This window comes from Nycticebus coucang, chromosome 18 (assembly GCF_027406575.1).
Source record: "Nycticebus coucang isolate mNycCou1 chromosome 18, mNycCou1.pri, whole genome shotgun sequence".
Lineage (NCBI taxonomy): Eukaryota > Metazoa > Chordata > Mammalia > Primates > Lorisidae > Nycticebus > Nycticebus coucang.
Genome location: NC_069797.1, coordinates 73255767 through 73271127, shown reverse-complemented (window position 1 = coordinate 73271127; position 15361 = coordinate 73255767). Strand labels below are relative to the sequence as shown.

The following is a 15361-nucleotide window of genomic DNA, read 5'->3' as shown; positions in this document are numbered from 1 at the left end:
GGTCATGTATGATCAAATCTGCCAGTCAGATGTGTAAAGAGAAAGAAAATTGATACTACCAAATGTCGGGCGCGTGTGTGTGGTGGGTAGCTATTTATTTACACATTTAGACAGTACCAGACATATTACAGCTTCTCTGACATCTCATGTCTTTCCCATAGCAGCCATTCGCCGGGTGTGTGCTGGTATCTCCTTATGGTTTTGATTTGCATTTTTTCTGGAGAATTCTTTCCCCTGCTGAGGTTTGAGAAGATGTGCATAAATTATAGCTAAGATAGCAGATTTAGGAAAATAAAACACAACACTAGGTATATTTGAATCTCAGATAAACAATGAGCAAAAATTTTAAACACACAGACCTCTAACCTGGCTATATTATTAATAGAAATTTATCCTGAAGTTATCCAAATGTTTATCAAGCTACATACACACGGATATTCATTGCAGAATTGTATAAAGTTGCCAAAAAGAAAAAAAATACAACTTGTAAGGATAAATAACATGCATGTCTCTCAAGAGGACAATAATTAGACAAATTATGATATGTAGATATCTTATAATACTATGACACCATAAAAAAAAAAACTGCTGTGGGGCCACCTGGGAAGAGTCTCAGGCAGGGGAGGACTCTGCTGTGAGGCGGTGTGAGCCCTGCCTGCTGCCTTCATTCCAAAGCGCATGTGAATATGTCTCCATTACTGGGCCCCCTCCCAATTCTCTGCATTGCAGCCTCGTCTCTCCTTCTGGGAGCAGGTCACATGTCTCAATTCCTGGACTCCCCCTGGGATCTGGAGATGCTCCCCATGCAAACGTGACCAGGCCTGGATCCTTCTTCTTTCCTACATGCAAAAAAGTTTCGTCACAGGTTGCATGACATGTGGTGACTCATTCTTCCCCCAAAATGACACCCCCTTTCTCCTAATATGTAAAATTAAGAAATAGCTGCATATATAACAGGAGATGAGTGAAAGAAAGGCTCAAAGGAGACTGAAGCAGGTTTGGGGGATTCTCTTCTGAGCTTGGCTTCAAGTCCCTGAAGGACATTCGGACCTGTGATCACCAAGGCAAGGAGCAGTGATAGGACCATGTGGCTGTCTCCTGCTCTGCTCCTTCTCATCCTCCTAGGTGAGTGCAGCGGATGCTTTAGACACTGGGATGCCAGACACTGGGCAGGGGACCGAAGGGGTCTATCCTGGGGTATGGGGACAAATCAGGAAAATGGCAGGGATGAGTCGTTCATCTGTGCCGTTATCTGTTAAACAGGAGCCAAGGTTTTGTTATCTGACAGGTTCTATGCTTAGGTGCTGTGGAAACAGACAAAAACAAAAACAAAATAAAAATACTTCCTTTTTAGACTAGTGATTCTCAAACCTGGGAGTTCTACATAAACAGGTGAATGAAGTAATGAACAGGGTCCTTCTTGATGCATTTTTAGGGAGTGGAGATATTCAGGGAAGGGAGGCTATCATCATGGGAAATAAAATGACCACAGTGACCTATCCATTGACTTCCCAAATGTGTAGGAGAACAAACTCAGACAGGGAGATTTGCGTGCAGAGAGTGAGCTGGGGGGACGCACATGTGATAATTGTCTTCACTTGGAAGTTAATAGGGATAAAAGGGGCACATGTGTGTATTATCAGCTCAGGCTGCCACAACAGAATTCCATAGACAGTTGTGTATTTCTCAGTGTCCTGGAGGCTAGAAAGTTGAGATGGAGGTGCAAGCAGATCCAGGAGACTGGTGGAGGCTCTCTTCCCAGCTGGAGGGTGCAGCCTCCTCACTGCCTCTTGGATTAACACTTGGGGAGGGCAGACAGGGAGCAAGCTCTCTGGTGTCTCTTATAAGGGCACTAATCTCATCATGAGAACCCCACCCTCATCAATTCATCTAACCCTAATTACTGCCCAAAGACCCCCATCTCCAAAAACTGTCACCCTGGGGTCAGGGCTTCCACATGTGAATTTCTAGAAACACAAACATTCAATGCATCACAATAGGGAAGCTCTGTGAGGAAGGATGCACAGTGCTAGTTCATTTGTGCTCAGTTGGATGACTCTCGACCTCCTCCTTCAAGACCTCTTCTGCATCCTAGAGAAAAACAAGGGATCACTAGGAGCACTTGTCAGAGATTTAAAAGGAGGAAAAGAAGCCCTCATTCCCTGGTGGCAGCTAAGTGTGTGTGGGCAGATGAGAGATTCAGGGTGGTTAAGCTCTTGGGGACCCTCACTCTGTGGATGTAGACTGACATAGTTAGTGGGAATTTCTTGGAGAACTTTTAAAATTGAGGCAGCTTCTCATGGGGAAATCCATCATGGGACTTCTGGCTGTGATCAGTGTCAACTTTAATGACCATTCAGCTGAGCTTAGAGACTGCCCAGGAGCCCATGTGGCCTTGTCACTCTGACCATCTCCCCATCCAGACAAAGTTAGCAACCAGGTGCTCTGCTTGGGGTTTGGCCCCCTGGGGGAGTCATTCCCCCTACGTTAACACTTGGGGCCAGCTCCTTCTCGGTTGTGTGTTGGGGTCCGGTCTGCCCTGTGGCCCGTAGGGTGTTCAGCAGCATCCCTGGCCTCTCCCCAGCAGGTGCCAATGGCCATCCCGCCCCACTTGATACTCAGAAATGTCTCCAGGTACTGCCAGTGTCTACTGGGGGCAAAATCACTCCTGTTTGAGAAGCCCTGTGTGAGGGCCACCTCTGAATTTACCCCCAAATGCTGGAACGATTCCCCCTCAGGGGGCAGCTGGGATGTTGAGTGCTTGGCCAGGTGATACAAGACAGGGAGGCAGCAAAGACAAGCTCGGGGCCATGTCTTGAAGCCCATGCTGAGGAGTTTGTGCTCAACCTTGAGAACATCAGGTTTAGGGCTATTGAGCGTGTAGTGTGTGTCTGTTAACAAGGGTAGTGGTTGAGGAGGAGGAACCCAGGATGTCTACAGGGACAGAGTTTTAATTCAGTAACACAACCAAAGGGAGTGTGGCTACTGGAGGCTGGGCTCTGTGTCCTGGGGGAAGGAGAGAGCTTTTCTAATGAGGAGTCTTCTGTGTGTTTAAGACGTGAGAGCAGAACTTTTGATGAGTTCTGCAGGTGAAAGCTGAATTGCAGAGGACCGAGGAGTGTCACCCACCAGGCTGAGCTGAGAACAAGTGGAAATGCAGCAGCTGGAGCTCAGGAGCCTCACAGGAGACAGAGCCAGCTGCCCTCACCCCTCCTCTCTCTCTCTTTTTTTTTGGAGACAGAGTCTCATTCTGGCGTCTTGGGTAGAGTGCCGGCTGTGGTGTCCTAGCTCACAGCATCCTTAAACTCTTGGGCTCGAGCGATCCTCTTGCCTCAGCCTCCCCGGTATGCCCCTCTTGGCCTGGGGAACTGTGGAGCTGGGTGAGGGTCAGATGTGTCCAGCAGACACGGGGGTCATGCCAGCTTGAGGGGCTCCCACAGGAAAGCTTCTCACACTTCAATGAGGCTGCAGGGTGGGAAGAGGGAAGAAGCAAAGGAGAAGTTTAGAGTGAAAAAGTCCAGAGCCCTAGGTCAGAGTGGACGATGGTCAAGTTTCCTGCACCACCTCTCCTTCTGCATAAGGAAGTCTGGCCAGGGACATCTGTGGAAGGTGTTGGCCAAAGTCTCCCTAAGAAAAGTACCTTGGAAGGGAAATCTGGGCTGGCTGGTGTAAGAGCATGGCTGGCCGGGGGTGGGGAGTGCTCACAGCAGCTCCCTCCAGGGCACTGAGTGTGGAGAGGAAGGGCAGCTTCCCTTGTGAGGCCTGCCAGGGGACACCTTTGCTATGGCCAAGGGTATGAGCAGGATCTTCCAGAAGCCAGTGGGGTGTGTGCATCAGGGAAACTACACGGCATCTGGACAGAGGGGACACTCGTGACCAAACCCCAGAAGACTATCTGGGTCCTTCAGGTACAGCAGCTCCCAGGCCAGGCCTGGGTCGGGTGGGCAGAGCTGCCCTGCAGGCTCCTGCCGGCAGCTGCTTCTCCAGCAGTGTCCACCTGCAGTGAGTGGCCACCGAGAGCGATCCAGGGCCAATCAGTGTGGCTGGGGCACAAGGTGGGAGAAACACAGGAGTGATGGTGTCCAGGGACTGTTTGGAGCACCTGCAGGGTCCTTGTTGTGACCGCTGGATCAGAGCAGAAGGTGACAAAGCACTGTGACATGCAAATGTGACTCCATTTTTTATCAGGAACTTGAGCATCATCTGCAGAAGTTGCCCTGTGAAGGCAGTGCCTGTGGCTCAAGGAGTAGGGCGCCAGCCCCATATTGGAGGTGGTGGGTTCAAACCTGGCCCCAGCCAAAAACTGCCAAAAAAAAAAAAAAGGAGTTGACCTCTGAGGGAGGTCAAGCCTCTCTGACACTGAGGAGCAGCTATATGCACTTTTCACATTTGACAGAAGCTTTCCCCCATCACTAATGCTTCTCTTTCCCCCCAACCTCCTCTTTTCCCCACGTTAAACTAGTCAGGTTTAGTTGGTTAGTGTTACTTTTTGAACTTTTTAATTATTAATTTCTCCTATGTTTGATTTCTTCTTATTTTCTTAGGGTTACTATTTGTTATCTTTTCTAAGTTAAAGAGTCTGATAGTTTTCTTTCTTTCCAAAATATTAAAACATGTTTAAGGCTAAGAATAAACTTTTCTTCTTCACAAAATGGAGATATCACTCACAGGCCATAAAATTCCCTATTTTCATGTGGATAACCCGGGGATTTGTGGTATATTCAGAAATTCACGTTGTACAGCCACCACCTCTACTTAATTTCAGAACATTTTCACGACCTCAGAAGGAAACCCCACAGCTCTCACACTCCCCTGGCCCATGGCATCCGCTAGTCCCCTTCCCTGTGTCTGCGACTTTGTCTCTTAGGGAATTTCGTGTGGGTGGAATCACACAACCCGTGACCTTCGTGTCTTGTTCTTTCACGGAGCACGATGTTCCCAACTTTTACCAACGTTGCAGCGCGTATCAGAACCCCATTGTTTTTTATGGTTAAATAATGTTTCAGGGAGGGTCTCATTTTCTTCCTCCATTCGTCTGCTCATGGACTTTAGAGCCGTTTCTGCCTTTGTTAATCGTCAATAATACTCCTGTGAGCCTTTGGAGCACTTTTTTTTATGAGAAGATAATGTTTCAAATCCCCTTGGGTGTAGCTAGGAAAGTCATTCTTGGGCCATGTGGTAACTGTATGTTTAATCCTAATTGCCACTATTTTCTAAGAATTTACTTTTGAATATAGCTCTGGCCATCTTAACAAGTTTGGATATATAGTGTTTGCATTTTTGTTAACATGTAATGAGTCTATCTGTTTTTCATATTATCTGTGGTCAGATTAGGCTTGAGAAGGAATTTTCTCTCCAATTTCCAATATTATTTTCTGTAAACAATTTTCAGGTATATTTTATTTTTGCTAAATAATTTTCAGATATATTTTTTCTTTACGTAGTTACCTTAATGTGCCTTTTCTTTGTGATGTACAGATTTTTTTAGTTCGCAAACAAAACGTTGAAAACTCATCTTTCCTCAAAGGGATCCGTGTAGTTTCTTACTCTCCTTCAGATGCCACAGAAAGCAGAACAGAGTATGTGGCCCAATTTTGGTCCCTGGCAGGCCTCACCTGGCTGGGCAGCTCTGTCTGAGATGAAATTGGCTCTAGCTCCTACCAGGGCAAACTCTGGCTATACCAGACATTCTGGTGAAGTTTAAAGTATTCATTTGTCCAGGGGTAAGGTAATAATAACCAATATTACATAACAACATGGGCTAGATACTGCTATTATCCCCACTTACAGGAACCAAAGGCAGAGAGGTTAGCTGGCTCAAGTTCTCAGAGCTTGTAGGATCAATCAAATTTAAAGGATTTGTGACTGGGGTGTCTGTAAAGTATTTCCATTGTTTTGAGTTCCTTCAAGCCAAAGATTTAAAGGGTAAAAATATCATGCTGTCTAGTGTTTCTTTGAGCAGATTCTCTAGAAAAAAAGAGCTAATGAGGCCTGTCCACTTCTCTCCCTTTAAGTGTGGGTGAATGGTTGCCATTGAGTTTAGTAAAAATATTACAAGGCACAGGAGGGCATGGAATGGGTGATGCTGTTTGTACCTAACCTTTACTTGATTTATTCTAAAGATTAGCTCTTACTAGGAATTTCAAAACTGGAAATTACAACAACTTATGGACACTCCGAGACCCCATAGTCCCTGGATGCCAGTAGGCATCATGGTTTCAGGGGACATCAAAGAGAGTCCTCCAGGCTGGGTACTACAGCAGAGCCACTGGGCATCCTTCCAGCTGCCAGCAACAGTCCAGGGTCAAGGCAGTATCATTCTCCTGTGGAATATGTCCTGGGCATGGTTGGGAAGTGACAGGTGCATGTACTTGTGTTTTCCAGGCTGCTCCAGTGTTGCAAGTGCTATCAGTGGTCCAGAAGTGGTGAGTGGCCCGGAGTGGGGATCATTGACTGTGCAGTGTCGTTATGATTCTGGATGGGAAACCTACAGGAAGTGGTGGTGTCGAGGGGCTTATTGGGGCAGCTGTAATATCATTATTGTGACCAGTGGATCAGAGAATGAAGTGAAGACAGACCATCTGTCCATCAGGGACAGTCACAAAGATCTCATGTTCACCGTGACCATGGAAGACCTCAGGAAAGATGATGCTGACACTTACTGGTGTGGGATTGAGAGAAGTGGATCTGACCTTGGGGTCCAAGTGAAGGTGATCATCACCCCAGGTGAGAGGGTGTGGGTGTTTGGATGTGTCTCTCAGGTTCTGCTCTGCTCTGATCCATGTAGTCCCACTTGAGTGAATTAAGTGTCACTCAGCAAGACCTGTCACAGAGGATGGTGAGTGTGAGGTTTGAACAGGGGTCTCCTCTAAAACTCCTGTTGACACATAAACATCATCCGTGATGGCAGTATTGAAAGGGGGAGGCTTTCAGAGGTGGTTGGGCTGGGAGGGCTCCGTCCTCAGGAATGGATTATTCCATTCATAGATTGATGGCTGAGCAGGTCTCATTGGAGTGGGACTGTGGGCTGTATAGGAAGTGAGACTGGACCTGGCTCCCTCAGCCGCTTCAGGCCTTAGCAGCTCCCAGGCCAGGCCTGGGTCAGGTGGGCAGAGCTGCCCTGCAGGCTCCTGCTGGCAGCTGCTTCTCCAGCAGTGTCCACCTGCAGTGAGTGGCCACCGAGAGAGGTCCAGGGCCAGTCAATGTGGCTGGGGCACAAGGTGGGAGAAACACAGGAGTGATGGTGTCCAAGGGCTGTTTGGAGCACCCACATGGTCCTTCTTGTGACCACTAGATCAGAGAAGGAGGTGACAAAGACTATGTGTTTATCAGGGACAGTCAGAAAAGCCACATGTTCCCTGTGACCATGGAGGAGCTCAGGAGAGATGATGCTGACACATTGGTGTGGGATTGAGAGGAGTGGAACTGACCTTGGGGTCCCAGGTAGAGTGAGAACTCTTACCTCATGGGTCATGTGACCACACTGCGGAGGATGGAGGATTCAGAGCCCCACTCTCTCCTCCCCAAGCAGTAAAGAAGCGTCTCCCACCCCTGCCTGAGATCATGGGCCTGAGTGTCAGGGAGTGTGTGACACTTAGAGCTTCTGCATCTGCATCAGAGGCCGTGACCTCAGCCTCCCCTGTCCAGGCAGGTGCTGCCGAGAGTGAAGCAGCGTTTCCATTCTGTGTGCTGTTCTCCTCTCCTGCTCTCTCACCTTTGAAAGAGGACACTGGGAAGTCGTTCATTAGTGAGAAAAATAACACATGAAGTGTGACCTTGGCAGTGACCCAGGCCTCAGGGAGGGAGAGACCCTGGGAAGGAGAGAGACATCAGCATCCTGGGGAGCCAAAGATACCTGGGAGGCCGAGCCCCCGTCACTGCCACCATGGTCCCCATGCAGGGAGTGGCCCTGTGACGTCAAGTCTTTTCCTGTTTCCAGAGCAGCCAGAAGTCTGGATGTGGAGTGGAGATTGTCACTGTTAATGCACTGGCTGAACTGGGACAAGGGCAGCATCAGCCACAGCCATGGGCCTGGGGTCACAGAGCTGTCTGGGCTGAGTGTGGCTGCCAGGACTCAGCCCCAGAGCTGTGTTCCTGCTGTGGCCCTTCCCGTGGCCATCTCTGTGCTGCCTTTGTTCAGGTTTGTTGTCAGAGATATGTCAGTTTCAGAAAGAGAATGTGACAAATTTTCATTATTCTCCTCTTAGAACATAAATATAGCAGAGGAATTTTGTTTCCTTAGAATTAAAAAAGCAATTACCTATAAAGCTTTTGGATTAAGGTTTATAGGTAAACCTTATTTACTTATAAATAAGGTAAACAGAGCCTTTGTCTTGATAGATTCTATGATAACTTAGATTTTTTCCCCCATGGTTATTTGTCCATTCACATATTTTGCTTGTTTTTGTGTTTATTTCACCCCCTCCCACCAACAGTTAACTATTTTACTGAGTATACATTAGCATAATATTCTGGAGGTATAAAGTACCCTTTTATCTTTAAAAATTTTTACATCTAATGTGATATTCAATTGGCTCTTTCTATCTGTGGTTTCTACCAACACATCATTGCCATTGATTTTAGTAAAGATTTTGCAAGATAGAAGAGGACGTAGAATGGGAAGACCTGTTTACATGTAACCTTTACTTGATTTATCCTAAAGGTTAGTTAGCTCTTAGTGGTATTTTGAAACAGGAGTTTGTAGCAACGTATGGAGAGATTGAGATCCCATAGTCCACAGAGACCAGTTGGTGTCACTGTTTCAATGGATGTCAAAGGCTGTCCTCTAGGCTGGGTTACTACAGCAGAGCCAGTTGACACCATTTGAACTACCAGGAATAGTCAAGAGTCAAGGCAGCATGATTCCCCTGAGGAAATCAGTCTTTTGATATTTTCTCCCCATCAGATGTATAGTACATCTGAAAGTAGCAATAGAACATTCCAAGAAACATAAAGATGTGTTGGCTTTTTGTGGGTAGAGAAGAGTGAATTATAAGAAGCTATTATTGCTCCATGTCAACAATTTTATTTCTCTGGGGTTTGTGACAGTCCTCTCTAGTGGTTTTGATTCAGCAGAATATTAGGACAAAGTGCAGGTTTGTCATGGGGAAGCTATATTTTCTCCTTGAGTTTGGTTGAACTCATGACATACTTGGATATTGGAGCTAATCCCAAGCCAGGAGTCTGTTGTCCTGCCCTTGCTATGGTAGATACATGGATTTGTTTTTTTCCCAGGGTACTCGACTGCCAGAAATCCAGTCACCATTCCAGAAACAACAAGTGGCCCAGAACTGGACTCACTGACCATGCAGTGTAGTTATGACCAAGAGTGGGAAACCTATAGGAAGAGGTGGTGCCAAGGGGCTGATATGGACAGATGCAGGATCCTTGTGACCACTGGATCTCAGCAGCAGGTGCAAGAATACCGTGTGCCCACTGCGGTCAGTCAGAACAACCACACATTCAACATGACCATGATTGAGCCCAAGAGAGACTACACTGACACTTGCTGGTGTCAGCTCAAGATAAATGGAATTGAGTGTGGAGTCAAAGTGAAGGTGGACCTTGACCCAAGGGAGCCCACTCTGCCCTGGTCCCTGACGTCCCACTCGAGTGTACGAACTGTCCCTCAGTGGTCCCTGGGGCAGAGGATATTGAGTTCTGAGGTTTTGCTATGCTTTGCTGTGCTTGCCATGGTTTGAATATTTGTCCCCTCTAAAACTCCCGTTGAAACATAATCCCTAATGTGGCAAGAATGAGAGGAGGGGCCTTTAAGAGGTGACTATGTCAGGAGGGCTCTGCCCTTGGGAATGGAGTGATCCATTCAGGGTTAATTGACGGGTGGGTGTCATGGGACAGGACTGGGGGCGTGAGAAGAGAACGTGAGACCTGAGATGCCACACCCAGCCCCTTTGACATGTGATTCCCTGCAGAGAGTCCCGGCCGCAAGAAGGCTGTCACCAGGTGGGTCCCCGCCAGCTTGGACTTCTCAGCCTCTGCAACTGTATGAAATAAATTCCTTTCCTTTATACACTACTCATTCTTGGGTATTCTTTTGTAAGCAACAAATACACTAGACTAAGGCTGTCTTCTATAGCTATAGTTAGCACTTGGGACGGAAGGACAGGGCCCCTCTAATGTGCCCCATGGCTCCCAGGCCTCCTCCAGGATAGATTAAGCATTTGCAGGAATATTTATTTATGTCTCTATGCACCTCTGTGTCCATGTTTATTGCTCACAGGGGACAAGGGTGGTGGTCTCAGTTTCAGTCCATGGGCCAAAGGGTCTACCTTCCATGGTATCCAGAGGCCCACTCCCTGCCAGCAACTTCCTGGGCCCCTGGTGCCCAGGTGTGCCCTGCTCTCCATGGTGTTCTGGGCGTCACAGGCACTGTTTCCATTCCATCCTATATCCAACCTTAGGGGAAAGAGGACCAGGGTAGTCCAGGTGCTAGGGTATAATGCTGAGTTCAGAAAGGCCTTTATGGTTAAACAGCTACATTCCTGGGGCCTGGAATCCCATCCAGCTCCATTTGCACATTTGGGCTTCCTGATGTTGTCTTCCTAAGTTCTTCTGGAAGGCAGACCTCCTGAGAGGCTCATGTCTGAGGTCCTTGAGCCCTGGTTTGCAGGAGCTTATTCACTGGGCGGGGCTTGTGCTCCCTTCCGACAGTGGCAGCAGATCAAGAGCCCTTGTGTCAAGGGGACAGCACAGCAGTCCTCATGGCCCCATGCTACAATCAGGACATGTTGCAGTTTAGGCTTGGGTAGTAGGGTTGAATAGACATAGAGTCCCCATCCTGGTTACTGGTGCTCTGGCTCTTCCTTCCTTGGAACCATACAATCCCGACAGTCAGACTCCAGTGGAGACTCCAGTTGACTCTCTGAGGTCTGTACCATTCACTGTGACACTCTGAAAGTTTATCTCTCCACTCTTCAGACACAGAGGGAGGTACATGAACCCCAGGAACCCAGGCTTTGATTACTACAGAGTCCTGCTTGCCCTGAGGCAGGGCTGAGAACTCTCAGAAGCTTCTCCTCCCTGTGCTCTCTGTGTCTCCATACTCATCTCTGTCCAGGGGTCAGGGTGAGGTACTCCAACCTGCTATGTCAAAGTTTCTAGCAAAGGAGAGAGCCTATTCCACCTGCCCCATGTGCTGTCCGTTCTCCTCTGACTGCCCCTTAGACTTTCTGGGGACTGCTGGCTCAGCCCCATTTGTCTTGTGAGCTTCAGTGAGACCTGCAAAGAGGAATGGATGCAGAGACCAGACGGGGATATGTATCCTACAGGGGTCCCTTTTAGAGTCCACTTTCCCCGCTTCTGTCTCTATTGAGGTGGGGAAGAATGTCCTCCCCTCCCCACACACACTTAGGTATGTCTGTCTGTACATGCTCCTTTCTGTAGAAATAATAAAGGAAAATATACAACTTCAGCTTCTGGGGAAAGTCAACTGATAGGGACTAGATTTACCTCCAGCCTCAAACAATAGCAAATAAAATACACAAAATAAGTGAAACTGAGGTTGTCAAGGCATTGGACATCAGGCACCCCATCAGAGTGATCTAGGAGAGAAAGTAAGTGAAAAGGGGAAGCCACGTGGCTGCTAGATTACTGCAGTGAGTGGGTTTCTGGGTGGAGGCTGAAAGAAGGGAAACCCAAGTGGAGCATGGCAGACTATTTTGAGGGCCCCAGCTAACTTGGGGTTCCAGCACCAAAGTGGCTAGCAACCCTGTCCTAAGGAGAAGTGAAGGAGAGCTGAGCATCGGTATTTACCGGTAGCCTTTCATGGGATACCTTTTTACCTGGGGGACAGTCTAATGCCTAGATATTTGGCCAGAGAGGAGAAAGTTGAGAAAGCTAGTGATCATAGAGGTCTGCAGAGGGGCTCCCCAGAAGTATTCAACAAGGTTCTGAGCAGTGCATGTGTATAAAGAACTTGGGCAGAGCACCACCCCAAAGATGAGAGGAAACACTCTCTCACAGGGCCAGTAATCATAGCTGTTCCCATGAACCAGACTGGAAAAACTCATAATTTATAAGATATTGAGTAGAGCATTCACTAAATTTGCTTTGATGTGGCCTACACATCTTAAAATCAAGTCTTCAAGGATTCAAACTCTTTCTAAGTAATTTAACTGCACCACAGTATAAGGCTCAAGAAGATTTAGCAGACAATACAAAATGCCAGCACTAGCAAGGGAAAACAAAGATTATGAGGTATGATAATGGTTATACAAAGAAGCAGGAAAACACCATTCATAATGAGGCAAATAATCAATCAATTGAACCCAACCCAGAACCGAAACAGATGTTAGAATCAGTAGAGAAGGAAATTAACACAACTGTCCACAACTGTGTTAATTTCCATATGTTCAATAGATTAGATGGAGATATGGAAAATATATAAAAGATCTAATTCAAAATTTTAAAGCATAAGACTACAGTGTTTGAGATAACAAATACACTAGATGAGATTAATGACACATCAGGTATTACAGAATAAAAGATTAGTGTGTTTAAAGAGACCACAATAGAAACTGTCCAAAATGAAACAGAGAAAGAAAAAAGAATTTTAATAATGACCAGAGCATCAGTGAGCCATGATACAACTTCAGTCAATCTGATATCTGTGAAATCGGAATCCCTGAAAATGCAGAGGGACAGAAAAATTATTTGAAGAAATAATGTGCAACATGAAGAAACTGATGTCTCTGGCCAACAGAGGAGATCCAAGACCTGCCGAAAGCATAGGAGTGAGCTCAGAGGCAGATCCTCTTCCCTGAGATAGCAGAAGCCTCAGCTGCCTGACATTTTGGCTCCAGCCTTGTAAGACATCCTGGACCTTCTGGGGAGTCTGCTGGTTACCTCCCCAAGTGTGGAATGAAGGTCAGGCTGCTGCTCCTACTTCTCTGAGTTTCTAGCTGCTCACTCTCTCTCTAGTCATCTTCCAGTCCTCCACCCTGGGATTTGGGCAGAGCCCAGCTAGAATAATACTAGCTGTTGGCAGGAAGCAGGAACAGATGAGAGAGGAATCTCCCTTGCCCACTGGAGGCCCCTGGGAGATGGGAAGGGCCTGGAGGACAAAGACTAACAGCTGATGCTCAGTCTCCACTCCTGCCAGCCAGATGAAGACTGTGCTGTCATGCAGCCAAAGCTTACCTGGGGCATCTTGTTTTAATTAAAGGTAAACTGAGGTTGGGGAAGCCAACCTCAGATTTCCCAGGGACTTTACTGACATAAGGACACATCAGAAGAGCCACATGGGAACTCCATACTTGAGGACAACATCTCTAATCACTCTGCTTGACTTTTGATATTCAGTTAGATTCCAGAACAATTTAAAAATAAGGAATTACCATATTATATTCATCTTTTATTGGGTGATATTATTTTCCATACTTAAATTGAGGTATTATTGACATATAATAAACTGTAATATATAAAGTGAACAATTTAAAACACTCTAACATATGTATATACCTGTTAACACTAACACCACATTCACAGTAGTGAACATTTGGTAATCCCTCAATGTTTCTGTTGTCCACCTTCCTCTACACCTTGTCTCCAAGTGTCAAGAACTAAATTGTGTTCCCTAAAATTCACATGTTGAGGCCAGGTGTGTTGGCTCACAACTGTAATCCTAGCACTCAGGGAGGTTGAGGCAGGTGGATTGCTTGAATTCACAATTTTGAGACCAGTCTCAGCAAGAGTGAGACCCTGTCTCCACTAAAATAGAAAAACTCACTAGGTATTGTGGTCAGTGTCTGTAGTTCCAGCTACTCAGGAGGCTGAGGCAAGAGGATTGTTGAGCCCCAGAGTCTGAGCTTGCTAAGCTATGATGTCACAGCATTCTACCCAGAGTGACAGAGCGAGACTCTGTCTCAAAACAAAACAAAACCATCCCAAAAAACAAAATTCACATGTTGAAGCCCTAACCCCAGTACCTCAGAATGTGCCTTTATTGGCGGCAGGGCCTTTAATGATGCAGTTAACCTAAAATGAATCTGTTAGGGTGGTCCCTAATCAAATGTGACTAGTGTCTTTGTAAGAAGAGGAGATTAGGACACATGGAGAGACTCCAGGGATCCCCAAGCACGAAGGGGCAAGTAAATGAAGGTGGCCGTCTGCAAGCCAGGGAGGGAAGCCTTAGACAAAACCAAACCTGCCGACACCATAATCTTGGGCTTCCGGGCTCAAGACCTGTGAGCAATAAATTTCTGTTGTTTATTCCACCTAGTCAGTGATATTTAATTTTGACAGCCTTATAATATAGTAGCCTTATAATATAGCCTTGTAATATAGTAGACACAGATATATTTTCTGGGAATATTAATTACAGTGTAATCTCTTTTGTGGGCTGGTGTTTTTCACTCAGCATAACATAACATTGAAGAAGCTGCAAACTATTTTCCAAAGTGGTTGTGCCCTTTACATTTCCACGAGCAGTGCATGAGGCTTCCAGGTACTCTGGGTCCTCTCAAGACTTGGTGTCAAGGTCAGTAATTTCAACTGTGGCCTTTGAAAAGTCATAGAGTGGAATCTCATTTTGATGTTTTATTTGCATTTCCATAATAACTAATGATGTTGACCTTTTTCTTTTTGGCTTTTCTTTTTTTTTGTTGGGGATTCATTGAAGGTACATTAAGCCAGGTTATACTGATTGCATTTGTTAGGTAAAGTCCCTCTTGCAATCGTGTCTTGCCCCCGAAAGGTGTGGCACGCACCAAGGCCCCACCCTCTCCCTCCTTTCCTCTCTCTGCTTTTCCTTTCCCCACACCTCCCTCCTTCTTTCTCTCTCTGCTCTCCCCTTCCCCCGCCCCCACCGTGATCTTAATGGTCATTAATTGTCCTCATATCAAAATAGAGTACATAGGATTCATGCTTCTCCATTCTTGTGAAGCTTTACTAAGAATAATGTCTTCCACTTTCAACCAGGTTAATACAAAGGATGTAAAGTCTCCATTTTTTTAATGGCTGAATAGTATTCCATGGTGTACACATACCACAGCTTGTTAATCCATTCCTGGGTTGGTGGGCATTTAGGCTGTTTCCACATTTTGGCGATTGTAAATTGAGCTGCAATAAACAGTCTAGTACAAGTGTCCTTATGATAAAAGGATTTTTTTCCTTCTGGGTAGATGCCCAGTAATGGGATTGCCTCTCTCTCTCCCTCTCTCCTGTCTCCTTTCTCACTGTCTCCCAGCACCATCCACAATGGGCACCACCCACTGAAGGTTCAGAGACAGGCCAGATGTCCTCGGTAAGGCTTCATCCAGCAGAGTCACCCATCTATCTGGGTAAAAGCCATGAGCAGGAGAAATACACAAGTGGCACAAGCACAGGAAAGGGGAAGTTGGAA

At 46.5% G+C, this 15361-nt stretch overlaps 1 protein-coding gene across 1 annotated transcript; it reads left to right on the top strand.

Annotated features, from left to right (window-relative positions):
• The first annotated feature begins 1085 nt into the window (after window positions 1–1085).
• On the top strand, window positions 1086–10006 carry LOC128571151 (CMRF35-like molecule 7). The gene is made up of 3 exons (XM_053570783.1): window positions 1086–1125; window positions 6385–6726; window positions 9235–10006. The coding sequence occupies exons 1-3, from the start codon at window positions 1086–1088 to the stop codon at window positions 9699–9701; spliced, it is 849 nt and encodes a 282-aa protein (XP_053426758.1). The 3' UTR covers window positions 9702–10006.
• Window positions 10007–15361: the final 5355 nt, after the last annotated feature.

Excerpts from the sequence above, each read along its gene's own strand:
- LOC128571151 (XM_053570783.1), top strand. The coding sequence starts at position 1,086 with ATGTGGCTGTCTCCTGCTCTGCTCCTTCTCATCCTCCTAG. Across the intron at positions 1,126-6,384 it reads GCTCCTTCTCATCCTCCTAG|GCTGCTCCAGTGTTGCAAGT; the intron begins GTGAGTGCAGCG and ends TGTGTTTTCCAG. Across the intron at positions 6,727-9,234 it reads GAAGGTGATCATCACCCCAG|GGTACTCGACTGCCAGAAAT; the intron begins GTGAGAGGGTGT and ends TTTTTTTCCCAG.